This window comes from Mercenaria mercenaria, chromosome 13, assembly GCF_021730395.1.
Source record: "Mercenaria mercenaria strain notata chromosome 13, MADL_Memer_1, whole genome shotgun sequence".
Taxonomy (NCBI): Eukaryota; Metazoa; Mollusca; class Bivalvia; order Venerida; family Veneridae; genus Mercenaria; species Mercenaria mercenaria.
This window is the reverse complement of record NC_069373.1, coordinates 36,832,907-36,851,334: the sequence shown is the minus strand read 5'-3', so window position 1 is coordinate 36,851,334 and position 18,428 is coordinate 36,832,907. Positions and strand designations below refer to the sequence as shown.

At 35.7% G+C, this 18,428-nt stretch overlaps 1 protein-coding gene across 1 annotated transcript in view; it reads right to left on the bottom strand.

Annotated features, from left to right (window-relative positions):
• LOC123530420 (voltage-dependent calcium channel subunit alpha-2/delta-2-like) overlaps positions 1-18,428 on the bottom strand; it is a 92,325-nt gene that overhangs the window by 61,940 nt on the left and 11,957 nt on the right. Inside the window, exons 3-5 of the mRNA XM_053520825.1 lie at positions 17,328-17,468; positions 13,943-14,002; positions 11,535-11,670 (exon numbers count right to left, since the gene is read on the bottom strand). Of these exons, the coding sequence (XP_053376800.1) occupies positions 11,535-11,670; positions 13,943-14,002; positions 17,328-17,468 (337 nt within the window). The remainder of the gene's footprint in view (positions 1-11,534; positions 11,671-13,942; positions 14,003-17,327; positions 17,469-18,428) is intronic.

Genomic DNA, 18,428 nt, shown 5'->3' with positions numbered 1-18,428 from the left:
GTCAACTATAAAAAAGTTACAATATAAGTTATTTATAGTAACAACTTAGGGAAGTTAATCTTAAAAAAAAAAAAAAAAAAAAAAAAAAAAAAAAAAAAAAAAAAAATTTTAAGTCCTCACAAAAATCTTTACCAGGTAGAGACTGGTCAAAATACACCTCAAAATTGGATGTAGCATGCATATTGTACTACAGAAAAGTGGTCTCGATTTTTCCCTATGACTAGTAATGAAAAAGTTACAATATAAGCTATTTATAGTAACAACAAAGGGAAGTAATTCGAAAGAAGGGAACTGCGCATGACACTTCGTCTCATGATGGTGTATAATTGTGTCAAGTTACATCAAAATCCCTCCATGCATGAAGAAGAAATGCTTCGGACAAAGTCATTCTTGTATCTGACCTTTGGCCTCTAAGTGTGACCTTGACATTAGACCTAGGGACCTGGTTCTTGCGCACGACACTACGTCTCGTGGTGGTGAACATTTGTGCCAAGTTATATCAAAATCCCTCTATGCATGAAGAAGACATGCTCCGGACAAGGTTTTCATTCTTGTATCCTTTGACCTCTAAGTGTGACCTTGACCTTAGACCTAGAGACCTGGTTCTTGCGCATGACACTCCGCCTCATAATGGTGAACATTTGTGCCAAGTTATATCAAAATCCCTCTATGCATGAAGAAGAAATGCTCCGGACAAAGTTTTCATTCTTGTATCCTTTGACCTCTAAGTGTGACCTTGACCTTAGACCTAGGGACCTGGTTCTTGCCCATGACACTCCTTCTCATGATGATGAACAATTGTGCCAACTTTCATCAAAATCCCTCTATGCATGAAGAAGATATGCTCCGGACAAAGTCATTCTTGAATTTGACCTTTGACCTCTAAGTGTGACCTTGACCTTAGACCTAGGGACCTGGTTCTTGCGCATGACACTCCGTCTCATGATGGTGAACAACTGTGCCAAGTTTCATCAAAATCCCTTCATGCATGTAGAAGATATGCTCCGGACAAGGTCTGTGGACGCCGCCCGCCCGCCCGCCAGGAGCGTTCCCATAATACGTCCCGTTTTTCAAACGGGCGTATAAAAATGACCTTTAACCTTTAGCCTGCTGGTGGCAAGTGATTCTGCCTTTGTGACCAGTGCAGACCAAGATCAGCCTGCACATCCATGCAGGGTGATTATGGTCTGCACTGTTCGCTATTCAGTTGGTAAATTTTCAGTGAACACTCCTTCGAATAATAGATGTTATTGCCCAATTTGAATGATGGACCAGTCCATTTTAGAAATTTAGCAGGCTAAAGGTTAACGTCCAATTGTGACCTTGACCTACGGACCCGGGTCTAGCACGCGACACGTCGTCTTACTGTAGTACACATTCATGCCAAGTTATTTGAAAATTCATCCATCGATGACAAAGATATGGACCGGACACGAAAATTGCGGACTGACTGACAGACCGACAGACGGTTCAAAAACTATATGCCTCCCTTCGGGGGCATAAAAAGAATATCTGAAGGAAAAAACAACTTTACATAAAGCTCTTATTATTGTTACATCGCAAAGAAATTTCTTCATGCATTTCTGAATTATATATATTAATGGTGTCTTAAAAGTACATAATAACATATTATCTACAATGTCAAGTTTTACTAAAGTGAAATATTTCAAACAAGAGCTCGTAGAACACAAAATGCCCCCACTGATGCCTTCCGTAATTGCACAAGGAACAGAAATTATCTGGTCACTGTACACAAAAGTTCTACTGCTCTGGGTCAATGTGACCTTGACCTATTGACCTCAAAAACAATAGGGATCCTCTGCTAGTCATGATCAACCTCCCTATTAAGTTTTGTGATCCTAGGACCTAGCATTCTCAAGTTATCGTCTGGAAACCATTTAACTGTTCCAGGCCAGTGTGACCTTGCCCTTAATCCTAGTGTCTCAAAATCAACAGGGGTCATCTTTTGGTCATGACCATCCTCCCTATCAACTTTCATGATCCTTGGCCCAAGCATTCTTAAGTTATCATCTGGAAACCATTTAACTGTTCAGGGTCACTGTGACATTGACCTTTGTTCAACTGACCTCAAAATCATTAGGGATCATCTGCTGGTCATGATTAACCGCCCTCTCAATTTTCATAATCCTAGGCCCAAGCATTCTTGAGTTATCACCCTGAAACTGTTTAACTGTTCCGGGTCACTGTGACATTGACCTTTGACCTACTGACCTCAAAATCAAAAGGGGACATTTGCTTATTATGACCAACCTTTCCATCAACTCTCATGATCCTAAGCCCAAGTATTCATGAGTTATCATCCGGACACTGTTTAACTGTTCTGGCTCACGGTGACCTTGACCTTTGACCTATTGACCTCAAAATCAATAGGGGTCATTTGCTGGTCATGACCAACCTCCCTATCAATTTTCATGATTCTAGGCCCAAGTGTTCTTGAGTTATCAACCGAAACCATTTAATTAATCTGGGTCACTGTGACCTTGACCTTTGACCTATACATCTCAAAATCAATAGGTGTCATCTGCTGGTTATGACCAACCTCCCTACCAACTTTCATGACCCTAGGCCCAAGCGTTCTTAAGTTATCATCTGGAAACGGACTGGTCAACATACTGACCGACCGGCATCTGCAAAACAATATACCCCTCCTTCTTTTTCGAAGGGGTCATAACAATCAAATGGTCACTGAAAAAAAAATCTTCTTTATACAAATGGTTTCATAAAATGGTAGCAATGCCTTCATTCATTCTCCTTCTTTCCCACCTTACAAATCATATATATTCCTCAATATAGAATAATGCTTCAGCTCATACTTTGTAATAATAAAATAATAAAATTAAAATTACTTCAGTTATAGTCATTTATCATGATTTTGGATAATAAAAAATCATTTAAGCTACATATTGTAATTACAGCTCAGTTCTTTATAGTTAACAATAATACTGATAAACAAGAATAATGCCAACATTATAAGACACATACACCCTGAAAATGCTTGATGGAACAAAATATGAACTAACAAGGGTGCCATAGTCACAAAATACACTTGTTGTGAGCTGATGTTGTCATTTTTATATCTGACCTTTAACCTCTAAGAGTGACGTTGACCTTAGACCTAGGGACCTGGTTCTTGCACACGACACTCCGTCTCATGATGGTGAACAATTGTGCCTATTTACATCAAAATCCCTCCATGCATGAGGAAAAAATGCTTCAGACAAGCTCATTCTTATATCTGACCTTTGACCTCTAAGTGTGACCTTGACCTTAGACCTAGGGACCTGGTTCTTGCGCATGACACACTGTTTCATGCTGGTGAACAATTGTTCCAAGTTACATCGAAATCCCTCCGTGCATGGAGAAGAAATGTTCTGGATAAAGTTATTCTTACATCTGGCCTTTGACCTCTAAATGTGACCTTGACCTTAGTCCTAGCAACCTGGTTCTTGCTCATAGCACTCCATTTTATGATGGTGAACAATTGTGCCAATTACATTAAAATCCCTCTATGACAGCCCGCTTGACTATTCGAAGAATTGATTGAAGACTGGGGTCAAAATATTACCACAGATATTCAGACAAAAGAAAAAACAAGATTAGATAAACAATGTTCCTGTATTTGTGGATTTCGATAAGTCTTGCACTAAATGGCAATGTGTGAACCAATTTCAAAGTCCAAAAAGGGCCATAATTCAGCCAAAATAGTTGTCAGAGTTATGTACTCTTGCCTACAGATTGAAATCATGATGATAAACAAGTGTTCAAAGTTTAAAAGCAATATGTCAAACGTGAACTTGCATGAAAACAGAACAAATTTCCAAGTCCAAAAAGGGCCATAATTCAGCCAAAATAGATGACAGAGTTATGTACTCTTTCCTACTGATAGAGACTATTATACTGAACAAGTGGTAAAAGTTTCAAAGCCATATGTCAAACACTTTACACAAAATATTAACTGGTACGAAAAACTTAACCAAGATTTCTAAGTCAAAAGGGGCCATAATTCAGCCAAAATCCTTGATGGAGTTATGTACTCTTCCCTGTAACTGGACATGGTGATGGTAAACAGGTGTTGAAAGTTTCAAAGCTTTATCTCAAAAGACTTTGTCAAAATATGAACTGGTACGAAAAACTTAACCAAGATTTCTAAGTCAAAAAGGGCCATAATTCAGCCAAAATCCTTGATGGAGTTATGTACTCTTGCCTATAACTGGACATGGTGATGGTAAACAAGTGTTGAAAGTTTCAAAGCTTTATCTCAAAAGACTTTGTCAAAATATGAACTGGTACGAAAAACTTAACCATGATTTCTAAGTCAAAAGGGGCCATAATTCAGCCAAAATCCTTGATGGAGTTATGTGCTCTTGCCTATAACTGGTCATGGTGATGGTAAACAAGTGCTAAAAGTTTCAAAGCTTTATCTCAAAAGACTTTGTCAAAATGTGGACTGGTATGAAAAACTTAACCAAGGTGTGACGCCGACGCCGTGGTGAGTAGGATAGCTCTACTTATTCTTCGAATAGTCAAGCTAACAAGAGCACCGCCTTGCGGGTGCTGACGCTCATCTGATTTTTTTTTTGTATAATAGAAATATTGTCCTACCCATGATTTTCTAAGTCTAAAAAGGGCCATCATTCTTGCAAAAAGCAGGATAGAGTTATGTTTCTTGATGTACAGTGTCCACTTATGATTGTGAAAAACTGTTGCAAGTTTTAAAGCAATAGCTTTGATAGTTTATGAGAAAAGTTGCCTTAAACATAATACTCAAACAAGAAAATGATTTTCTAAGTCCAAAAGGGGCAATAATTATTGCAAAAGCAGGATGGAGTTATGTTGCTTGCTGTACAGGGTCAGCTTATGATGGTGAACAAGTGTTGCAAGTTTCAAAGCAATAGCTTTGATAGTTTAAGAGAAAAAGTTGACCTAAACATAAAACTTAACCAAGAAATCTGATATTTTCTAAGTCCAAAAGGGGCCATAAATCTTGCAAAAAGCAGGATGGAGTTATGTTTCTTGCTGTACAGGGTCAGCTTATGATGGTGAACAAGTGTTGCAAGTTTTAAAGCAATAGCTTTGATAGTTTAGGATAAAAGCTGACCTAAACATAAAACTTAACCAAGAAAACTGATTTTCTAAGTCCAAAAGGGGCAATAATTCTTGCAAAAATCAAGATGGAGTTATGTTTCTTGATGTACAGGGTCTGCTTATGATGGTGAACAAGTATTCCAAGTTTCAAAGCAATAGCTTTGATAGTTTAGGAGAAAAGTTGACCTAAACATAAAACTTAACCAAGAAATCTGATATTTTCTAAGTACAAAAGGGGCCATAAATCTTGCAAAAAGCAAGATGGAGTTATGTTTCTTGCTATACATGGTCAGCTTATGATGGTGAACAAGTCTTCCAAGTTTCAAAGCAATAGCTTTGATAGTTTAGGAGAAAAGCTGACCTAAACATAAAACTTAACCAGGCAACGCCGACGCAGACGCCGACGCCGACGCCGACAACCGCTCAAGTGATGACAATAACTCATCATTTTTTTTCAAAAAATCAGATGAGCTAAAAATGCTCCCGACAAAGTCATTCTTGTATCTGACCTTTGGCCTCTTAAGTGTGACCTTGACCTTAGACTTAGGGACCTGGTTCTTGCGCACTCTTGACACTCCGTCTCATGATGGTGAACATTTGTGCCATGAAGAAGAAATTCTCCAGATAATTTTTTAGTTTAATTCAAGGGCCATAATCCAAGTGCCTGGGGCTATTTGGGTGGTTATCGAATTTGGCCAAAATATTATGCCCACAAACACTGTCACCAAGTTTGGTGAAGACTGGATGAATACTGTGCGACTTAAAGAGCGGACATGGGTGTTCACATAATACGCCCCGTTCTTTCAGAGATGGGCGTATAAAAAGTAGTGAAACTAAAACTAATGGACAAGAAACTCCTGACAATATGTACATGTCCACTTCATGCTGATGAAGTATTCAAATATTCATTTGCATTGGATAACAACTCTAGTAGTAGGACTTTATTGTCCGCAGAAGTGTGAAGGAAAGAATGATGGACAAACAGTTCAAACACTACATGACTCTTGTGTCTGTAACAAAATACAGTAAAATAATGATTTCTACAGATTATCCAGGATTTCATGTGATCCAGACATAGAAAGAGAAAAAACAGGGTATAAGACGAAATGCTTGAGTGAAAGGTGTAAAGGTGCTCAAGCTATTCAATGTTCGAGTAAACAGTTCTTACTGTTCATCTTTAATTTCTAGGATTTGTCAGTGTTTGTCTAATACAAGTCTTGACCACAATACAACATATCAATTTTGGACTACTGTACTGATCATTCAGGGTAACGTGACAGTTAAGTAGATCGATATAGACACATTATTATTTGATATTTGTCATAGGAGAACATGGCTATTGTTTGGACAATTGCTGTCAGTTAATAAAAATGCCAATATTTTCTTCATAAGTAATCTGTTCACTCATAGCAAATAATAATCATGTTCGTATTGGTCTGCTCAGTTGACATGTAATCCTAAATCATCAGTACATCCAAAAGCAGGGGAAAAGGCATGTTGCTGCTGTTGACAACAAATAAAAGCAACAGGTATGTGTACATACTAGCACAGTGTAAGACGTGTTTGCAATATGTGACCTACATGATTCACTGAAAATCAAACCTCTACTTTTTGCGTGTTTGTCATATAATCATTTATAAAAGAACTGTACTTTAAAGTTCTGTGTATAAGCACAACTGTGTAATGTATCAGAACATTTTACCATGTCAGGATGCTTGCAAGAAAGTGATGTTTTTGTCCCTGTCATTTCCTTTTCATGCAAAAATATATTTCAAAATTCATGTGACTAAAAAGCACCTTAAGGGGAAAGGTCAAGTATTTTATAGACAATGATCACCTCACACCTAAATTATAACTATTCATTCAATCTTTTTTTAAATTACATTTTCACTTGAAAGAACAAAACAGTTATATCAGATTCAAACTTCTATAGCACATTTTATGATAATTGGATAACTTCCCTTTAACTAATACAGTACAACAAAACACAGCTAACAAAAGTCATGTACACAGCTACCGCTATTTTGCAAACAAAATTTCACATGACAGTGCGATCAATATCTACATTAGCCTTTATGAGGCTATTTATTTATGCAGCAAATTAAACCAGTTTCTATTCTCACTACATACAATAACTGTGTTGATAAAAGGATAGTAGAAAACCAACAAAATATTCTGTCTGTCTCATCGCAAAATACTTGTCAATCTTGTTTAACAGGTTTTTTAAAAAAAAAGTTTTGCTACAAAGTGGGTCAATAAAATATCTCGAGGGTCTATCTATTGAAAGAACTTTAAAGATACACTATAGATAAATTTCTTCAACAAATATTGGTACAAGAAAGAAATACCAGTGACACTGACCTTTAAAACAACACATTTGTTATACCCGCCATCACTGTGTATCAACTAGGACATTAATAAAATACTATAAAAAACAAGAGGACCATGATTGTCCTGAATCGCTCACCTGTTCCCACATGACCCAGTTTTGAGTATGACGTCGTTTTTTCTATTATTTGACATAGTGACCTAGTTTTTGAGCTCATGTGACCCAGTTTTGAACTTGACCTAGATATTATCAAGATAAAAATTCTGACAAATTTTCATGAAGATCCATTGAAAAATATGGTCTCTAGAGCAGTCACAAGGTTTTTTTATTATCTGACCTATTGACCTAGTTTTCGAAGGTACGTGACCCTGTTTTGAACTTTACCTAGATATCATCAAGGTGAACATTCTCACTAATTTTCATGAAGATCTCATGAAAAATATGGCCTCTAGAGAGGTCACAAGGTTTTTCTATTTTTATACCTACTGGCCTAGTTTTTAACTGCACATGACCCAGTTTCGAAACTGACCTAGATATCATCAAGGTGAACATTCAGATCAATTTTCATGAAGATCCATTTGAAAAATATGGCCTCTAGAGAGGTCAAAAGATTTTTCTAATTTTAGACCTACTGGCTTAGTTTTTTGACAGCAGTTGACCCAGTTTCAAACTTGACCTAGATATCATCAAGATGAACATTCAGACCAACTTTCATACAGATCCCATGAAAAGTATGGCCTTCTAGAGGTCACAAGGTTTTTTTATTATTTGACCTACTGACCTAGTTTTTTATGGCACGTGACCCAGTTTCAAACTTGACCTAGATATCATCAAGGTGAACATTCTGACCAATTTTCATGAAGATCCATTCAAGGGTATGGCCTCTAGAGAGGTCACAAGGTTTTTCTATTTAAAGACCTACTGACCTAGTTTTTGATCGCAGTTGACCCAGTTTCAAACTTGACCTATATATCATCAAGATAAACATTCAGACCAACTTTCATACAGATCCCATGAAAAATATGGCCTCTAGAGAGGTCACGTTTTTTCATTATTTGACCTACAGACCTACTTTTTGATGGCACGTGACCCACTTTTAAACTTGACCTAGATATCATCAAGATGAACATTCTGACCAATTTTTATGGAGATCAATTCAAAAGTATGGCCTCTAGAGAGGTCACAAGGTTTTTCTACTTTTAGACCTACTGACCTAGTTTTTGACCGCACATGACCCTGTTTCGAACTTGACCTAGATATCATCAAGATAAACATTCAGACCAACTTTCATACAGATCCCATGAAAAATATGGCCTTCAGAGAGGTCACAAGGTTTTTCTATTATTTGACCTACTGACCTAGTTTCTGAAGGCACGTGACCCATTTTCGAACTTGTCCTAGATATCATCAAGGTGAACATTCTGCCCAATTTTCATGAAGATCTCATGAAAAATATGGCCTCTAGAGAGGTCACAAGGTTTTTCTATTTTTAGACCTACTGACCTAGTTTTTGACCGCACGTGACCCAGTTTCGAATTTGACCTAGATATCATCAAGATGAACATTCAGACCAACTTTCATACAAATCCCATGAAAAGTATAGCCTTTAGAGGGGTCAGAAGGTTTTTCTATTATTTGACGTACTGACCTAGTTTTTGATGGCATGTGACCCAGTTTCGAACCTGACCTAGATATCATCAAGGTGAACGTTCTGACCAATTTTCATGAAGATCTTGTAAAATATATGGCCTCTAGAGAGGTCACAAGGTTTTTCTATTTTTAGACCTACTGACCTAGTTTTTGAAGGCACGTGACCCAGTTTCAAACTTGACCTAGATATCATCAAGATGAACATTCTGACCAACTTTCATAAAGATCCCACAAAAAATGTGACCTCTAGAGTGGTCACAAGCAGAAGTTTACGGACGCACGCACGCATGCATGGACAGACGACGGATGCCGCGTGATCACAAAAGCTCACCTTGTCACTTTGTGACAGGTGAGCTAAAAATGATGTGGCTTTCTTCTTGGTTAAATGCAGAAACATTGGAAGAAACCTAAAAATTTGAAAGAAGTATGTGAAACATTTACTTTTCATTGACCAGTCCACAAAAAGTAACAATTATGTCTGTCAGAGACAAGTTTCTACATACATACATGTATAATCATTACTGCGAAAACAAGTCCTTATGATTTTTTCAGCTTAACCTTAAATAAGTTAGTTTTATATTATATCTTGCAGTATGTTCCAATCCTTGTATCTTCTCACAATGTTGTTCATTCATGTTGCCTGAATGCACGATAACTTAAGAATATTTTTTTCTTTTCTAAACACATAACAATTGCTCATGGCATAACTAACAAATTGAGATGAGACTTTAGCAATAGATTGTTGATTTTCCATGGTAGGGTTTTATCATCACTCTCATGCAGTGAATTATGATCTACTGATATTACCCCTTGGTATTTTTTCCTTCAACGACCACTGTGGTACTAGTTTCACTATTAAAATATCAGCAGAATTATTTAACATAATAGCAAATACTGCAGGTACATTATGCATACAATACTTGACACAAACTAGAGACTGCAAAAGCTGTAATTTCTACTCTTTATCAAAATTTGAGCCCTAACTCTTGAGAAAGGAGTTTAAGCTTCGGCCTCTGCTCCTTCCTCAACAGTATTTGCAGAAATCCATACTCTTGTTTTTCTTCTTTAAGTTAGATTTTCTTAGAGAAAAAAATGATTCTAATAACAACCCATGACTGGCATGTATTAATGCTTATAAAAAAATAAAATAAAAAAAAGATGTAGAAACCTTTATTATGTCAAATAAAGTAAATGTCATGATTTCCAGGGTTAAGACGGTTATTTAGCAAAAAGTAAAGCTTGGCCACTAGAACATTAACTAAAATGCGGATTGCCTTTAAAACAATGAATCTAAATCTCATAACAACACATGTAACATTTTGCAACCAAAATTTTCTTAATAAAAATGATTTTTCACTTTTTTCCTTGTTATAAACAAAAGTAGAGAAACGAAGACCAAAAATGGGTTGACAATAAATTGTTCTTTGGCCAAGCTGTACTGTCATGTTTCCCGATCAACACAGTTATCACCACATACAATAAAACAAGAACCAACTGGACCAAAATACAAATTCATGTAAAATACAAAATCATGTACAATTAAAGTTCATGTAAAATCATATGTAAAAATTATAGTAATACTTCCAGTAGCTCATTCAGACATTAGTCAGTATAAATATTTTCAGCAAAACAAACAATATGGATCATATGTAACTATATACATTTAAGCCATAAACAAATTTTGGCAGACAATGCTTAAAATAACTAGAAATATATCCGTTGGAAAGTGGTGTCCCAGCATTTGACTTAAAGTTTTCAGACTGTTGCCCAAGAGCATATTAGGCTCAACTTTTACTTGCCAACTGCCCCCAAAAGAAATATAAATATAAACTTTACATTTATTTTCATTTTTAAAAAATCTGCACTGCAAATATATACACCATTTAAGATAAAATAATCTTTATCTGGTTTAAGGCCTATACGGATTTTAGTACCTAAGCAGTTTGTATTGCCCTCTCAATTTTTTATTTTCAGAGTGGGCATTATCCTTACTTCCTACATGGAAGTTCCCTAAAAACAACAGTTATCAGAAATCCTATAACCACATATGAGCCGCGCCATGAGAAAACCAACATAGTGGGTTTGTGACCAGCATGGATCCAGACAAGCCTGCGCATCCGCGCAGTCTGGTCAGGATCCATGCTGTTCGCTTTCAAAGCCTATTGCAATTAGAGAAACCATTAGCGAACAGCATGGATCCAGACCAGACTGCACTATGTTGGTTTTCTCATGGCACGGCTCATATTCATACCACAGGCTGTCAACACTGCAAGTTTGTACCCATTTTCTCAATTAATGAATGAGAACGTAGGACAGGCAAGACATTCAAGAATTACATTAAAGTACAAAAGAAGAGCAATCTATCTGCTCCTCTATATATAGGAAGGTAGTACTAAGAAGGGCACAATAGGTACTCATCCCAGGTATGGTTGAAATATATGTTTCCTACCTCCATCATATATCTCTACAGGAATGTGAACACTTGAATTATTCGGAATGATCTTCTGTTTGAATCTTTCGCTATAAACAAGACGTGAGTCATTGTCCATTATCTCCTTCGATTTTAAACATTCCAATTCAGATTTCTGAAAAAAAAAATCAAATATACTGTTTGAGGAATGGATTTTTTTTTAATAATCTATCAACAAATACAAACATTTTTGAAAGTATCTGATACTTATGGACTGGTCTGTTCATTTGTAATACATATTACTAAACAACAGTATCTTTTACTTTTTCTAGCTTAAGTCAAACTCCTAAATGACATCTATAATGCATAAAGTAACATCATCATCTAAACTACTATCTTTAACCCTTACCATGCTGGACAAAATTGATCATGCCTTTGCGACCAGTGTAGATCATGATCAGCCTGCACATCTGCGCAGTCTGATCACGATCTGCACTGTTCTCTATTCAGCCAGTATCTTTCTGGTAAGCACCCATTTGAACAGTTAATGGTATTGTCTAAATTGAAAGATGGACAAGTTCATTAAATAGAAATTTAGCAGGGTAAGAGTTAATTATATTGTTTATGAGACGTTACATTTTAGCATGACAGGACATTCTTAATGTGACATTACATTCTAAATTATGTTCTCAACACAACATACTTATCATGTACTGGTATATTAACTTACCTCCCAAGACTATACCATTACACTTACAGCTGTCATTTTCACCTTCAGGGAAGGTCAAAATAAAGAATAAAATTAAGAGTATAATGTCACATTAAAAAGGTCATGTCACATTAATGAAGTAATATCACATATAAAATGATTCTATATACAGTAACAATACAGAAAAGATTTGAATTAGTTAAGAGAATTTTACAGTAATGTGAGAAATCCTTGTCTTGTCTATAACAGACTTTATGTTTGAATGGTGACAATTTGTTTGCTTGTTTTGGGTTTAATGCCGTTTTTCAACAGTATTTAAGTCATGTAACGGCGGGCAGTTAACCTAACCAGTGTTCCTGGATTCTGTACCAGTACAAACCTGTTCTCCGCAAGTAACTGCCAACTTCCCAACATGAATTATCAGAGGTGCAGAACGAATGATTTCAGACACAATGTCTTTTATCAAATCGTCACAGAGAAAATACATCCAGCCCGGGGATCGAACTCGAGACCCTGCGATATGTAGACCAACGCTCTCCCTACTGAGCTAAGCCGGCGGGCTTTGAATGGTGACAAGGGAAGACAATTTGTGCTATGAGAAAAAGTCGACAATTGCCTGTTAGTGAACATTTAGATCTATGCTCTAAAATGGACCCACAGTATTTAATTTTTCCTTTTTATAAATTTCATAATAATAATGTTTCAGCTAGGTTGTCTAAGGAACGTTACTTTTTTGATATATTTAAGCCAAAACTAAAAAAATATTGATGACGTCATAAAATAACGTTGCGTACACATGTGACGTTGCGAAGCAACTACACATTTTTTATATGTCTGCCCTGATGATTATGATATGAAACCGGTAGGTTGACAGAAATACAGATAGAGGAAACCCATTGGATGTTTTTCCAGGAGTAACTTTTAATATTTTCTATTATATATATATATATATTAATATGAATATATATATATTATATATATATATATATATATATATATATTATATATATATATTAATATGAATTATTATATATATATATATATATATATATATATATATATATTAATATGAATTTATATATATATATATATATATATATATATATATATATATATATATATATATATATATATATATATATATATATATATATAATATATAAACTTGATTCTCAGTCAGTATACAAAGTTTAATGAAATTCTAGGAAAATTTTTGCCCTATATACATTATAGGAAACTGTCCCATTTACCCTCAAGCAGTATGCATGTACTAGTGGATATCTCCTTCCATAGATACAAACTCTGGGGACAAAATTTGCGCAATTCTGTGACTGCATCAATGCAAGAAATGAAATCCGAATCAACAATTAGAACTCATAAATCTAATTTTTACATATTAAAATTCATGCCCTCGCATTTGCTGAAATTTGATAACATCAAAATAGAAATGATTTCATTTGACATTTCTAGTTTCCTATCAGAAGTAGAGTATAGTTACTGGTAATTAAGGTTAACGCATCCCTTGTTGAATAAACACAAAAATACCACCAACAAATTGAAGGATACTGATATTGGCTATCTGTTTTCTAGAACTGTCCTGTTCCTGGGAAAAAGTTATATTCACATTGCACAAGCCATAGAAAAGGGCAAAACGATTCCAGTTCATGTATACATTGTACTACTACAGCAACCCATACAAAATGGTCTGATAATGAAGAGAGAATATGAAGTACATTACCTTTATATTATTTTTCCATTTATGATCTGCTGCTGCTTGTTCTGCTGCCTGTACAGAGTTCTGAAACAGTTAGAACTACTTGGTAATAATTTCTTATATAAGTACAGTTTTAACTTTGTAACATTTTTAGAGCTTTTTACTTGTTCATATCCTCAAAAAAGTTGCCATCAGACAAAAACTAGAGCTATCAATAAATGTGATTAATATTCCAGAACATTGTTTTATCTTGTGCAACCATCTCTGCTCACACAAGAATAAACATTAATGGAATTTTTTTTAAAAACACAAATCTACCCTTCACTGTGATTATATTTAAGAAGTTTTAGTTGAATCACTTAAAAATACCATCCTTAATTTTGTTTTTATAGGTATAAGTAAGTCACACACAACTACATTTCATGGTGATCACCTATACATTTGTATCAAGTTTCATTGGAATCCCTTTTAAACTTGCAAAATGGGTATAATGTGTGCATCAGTGCCACCTACTTTGCCAACCCAAGAAAAACAAGAGGGTCATGATGACCCTGGATCGCTCACCTGAGTAATATGAACTACATGTTTCAAATGTCAAACTGATGATAACATATTAAGAAAGTCAGTAGGTCACATTCATGGTCAATGAAATTCAGTTTTACGATTTGTGCGCAAAACTGTGTATGTCATTAAAATTTAAAGGCTGTATCTTAAAAAACAAGAAAGTAGGTCAGTAGGTCAAGGTCACAGTCAAGTGACATCATATTACTTGGGGTCATTAGGTAATTATAATTAAACAGTCTTGGAAATAGGATCAGATGATTTTTTTTAAGTATTTTTCCTATATAACTCATATAATACATGGTTCATACAGAATATCAGAGACAAAATTCAAGTTATTTTCAAGGACTTTTTACAATTTTTCAAGCACTATTTTTTTTCAAAACCACGACCTAATCCGAACAACTTTTATTATGTAATGCAAAAATAACACAACCATCACTTGTCACGCCTTTGGAAATGACGTAATTCTATTATTAGATTGATGTGATTCACTATTTTGCTGAGGTTTAACGCTTTTCTTCTGATTTTTTTAGCGCACTCCTACTAAATTAAATGATACCTAAAAATTTTGTCACACAACGTGCAAATACACTTCGTTCTGTCTGCTCTATAGGGCTTCAGCCACTGTTTATATTCGTCTTTTGTCTCCCACTTACTTGAGTAAACATGTTTATTTTTCATACTCATTTTAATTCACTGAAAACACTTGCAAATAGCTAAAAATTGCGAGTTATTTTTTTCCGTATTTTTTTTAAACGGAAACGGAAACATGCGAACGGTGATATAGTAGAAATAGCACTCTGTAAATATCGATAAAGTGTGGCCGTAGACCACTATAATAGCATACGAGTGACCCGATCCTGAAATTTCACGAATTTATTTTCATTTTCTCCAATTTATTTTAAGCCTTAAATTCTTTTTGCAAAGCAAAAATACGGAAAGAAAATTTTCAAGGAGTGAAAGGTCAAATTCAAGGAGTTTTTATCAAAATTCAAGTAGTTTTCCAGGTTTTTTAGGGTTTTTGTCATTTTCAAGGAGTTTTCAAGGACTACCATCAAATTCAAGGACTTTTCAAGGCCTGTGCGAACCCTGTAATAACTAAGTGACCCTCTTTTAACCCCAGGGGCATAATTTGAATAACTTTGGTAGAGGACTACTAGACAATGCATCATACAAAATATCAAGTCTAGGTCGTATGGTTTCAGACAAGAAGATTTTTAAAGGTTTTTTCTATATAAGTCTATATAAAAGTTAAAAACTTGGGACCCTCTTTTCACCCAAGGGGTACAATTTGAACAATTTTGGTTGAGGAACATAAGAAATACTACAAACCAAATATCAAAGGTCTAAGTGTTGTGGTTTCAGACAAGAAGATTTGTAAACTTTTTTTTCAAAACAAGTCTATGTAAAACTTGGGACCCCTGGGGCGGGGCCATATTTGACCCTAGGGGGATAATCTGAACAATCTTGGTAGAGGACCACTAGATGATGCTACATACCAAATATCAAAGCCCTAGGCCATGTGGTTTTGTACAAGAAGATTTTCAAAGTCTTCCCTATATAAGTCTATATAAACCATGTGACCCCCAGGGCGGGGCCATATTTGACCCTAGGAGGATAATTTGAACAATCTTGGTAGAGGACCACTAGATGATGCTACACACCAGATATCAAAGCCCTAGGCCCTGTGGTTTTGGACAAGAAGATTTTTAAAGTTTTTCCTTTCGGTTGCCACGGCAACCAGAGTTCTGCAGGGAATTTAATTCTTTGAACAATTTTGAAAGGGGGCCACCCAAGGATCATTCCTGTGAAGTTTGGTGTAATTCTGCCCAGTGGTTTTCAAGAAGATTTTTGAGAAATTGTTGACGGACGACAGATGACTGACGACGCACGACTGACGATGAACGATGGACATCAAGCAGCCACAATAGCTCACCTTGTCACTTCGTGACAGGTGAGCTAAAAATGTCATGCACAACTTCACTTCAATCATGGTGACTACTTACATAAGAAGTTTTATTGGATTCGCTTAACCCTTACTATGCTGGACACGATTATGCCTTTGCGACCAGTGTAGACAAAGATCAGCCAGCACATCCGTGCAGTCTGATCATGGTCTACAGTGGTCGCTATTCAGTCAGTAAATTTTCAGTAAACACCCCTTCAAATGATAAATGCTACGTCCGAAATTGGAAGATGGACCAGTCCATTATAGAAATTTAGCATGGTAAGGGTTAAAAGCTGTGGAAGTAGTTCACTCCACAAACATTTTGCACCAGACCAACCAACCCTGACTCTATACACCCAGCTAAACTTCCTTTTTTTTTTTTTTTTTTTTTTTGGTAATAATGAAAGTCTTCAAACATCAAAGAAAACATATCCTGCAATCATATTAAAATCTCAAAAGTTACAATGTCAAAAATCTAGAACTCTTGCAAAACTAGTCGTAAGAAACTTTTACTGTTTCTAATAGACTGTGGAATAAAAGTATGTGTACTAACATTTAAAGCTTCCATTTTAAGCAGGAACATGTCACTGAGGTGTACTTACATTTAAAGCTTCCATTTTAAGAAGGAACATGTCACTGAGGTGTACTTACTTTTAAAGCTTCCATTTTAAGCAGGAACATGTCACTGAGGTGTACTTACATTTAAAGCTTCCATTTTAAGCAGGAACATGTCACTGAGGTGTACTTACATTTAAAGCTTCCATTTTAAGCAGGAACATGTCACTGAGGTGTACTTACATTTAAAGCTTCCATTTTAAGCAGGAACATGTCACTCAGAGGTGTACTTACATTTAAAGCTTCCATTTTAAGAAACACATGTCACTGAGGTGTACTTACATTTAAAGCTTCCATTTTAAGAAGGAACATGTCACTGAGGGATTTAGCGAAATCTTTAACAAGCACGTCTGGCTTCACCTTTTCAAATTTCAGACCAAACTTATGACTTGGAGTGCTTTTACTGTCTGGGTCATTATATGCCTGAAATGAAATTAGATATGTGTAAAATAGGTGTTTATAATAGAATGCTTGCTTAATAACAAGCTGTAATTCTAATTTGAGAACTTTTTTCTACAGCCCTTGTGTCATACGATATGGGTGATGATGCAGAACAACTATTTTAAGTTTGAATCAAATCCTTTTAGAAATATCAGAGATGCGTGAAAGTGCATGAAAATTCACTTTTCTAAGTAAATAGGCGGCATAATTCATAAAAGCTTGGTGCCAGAGTTACAGACCTTGTGTCATATGATGAAGGCCATGATATGAAAAAACTTTTTTAAATTTGAATCAGATCCACTGAGTAATGAATAACAAAGATAAAATGAAAGTGCACCAAAACTTTAACTTGAAATTCTTCATGCTATATTGGGGCAAAGTTATGGCCCTTGTGCCATATAATGTGGGTGATGATGAGGAATTAGTATTAAAAGTTTGAAGCAAACCAGTCATGTAATTAAAGAGATTAGGAAAAAGAGCATTAAAACTTTAACCAAGGTGTCAGGGGCCACACTGTCGTTCGCCACTCGAGCCATTTGGCGAATCTGCGATGAAAGTGGCGAAGAAAAATCGCGAGTGGCGAAAATGAAAAAATGTTCGTAATTTGGACTGCCATTTTGTTTCAGACGTTCTAAATCGTAACCTCTGAGAAATATGTTAAACAAGGCAGTCTGAAAGACAGCTAAATCCCCCGCCACTGCTATGGAGAGTGAAAGGGTAAACATTTGATTTTAGCTGTGACCTTGACCTTGAACTGACATGGCTGACTCATGAATTCTGCACAACGTCTTGATGAGGTGATCATTTGACCAAAGTTTCATGAAAATCCTTCAAGGGGTTTAGGAGATACAGAGCTGAAACTTTTGACCTTCAGTTGTGACCTTGACCTTGAGTTGACATGGCTGACTCATGAGTTTTTGATGAGGTGATCATTTGACCCAA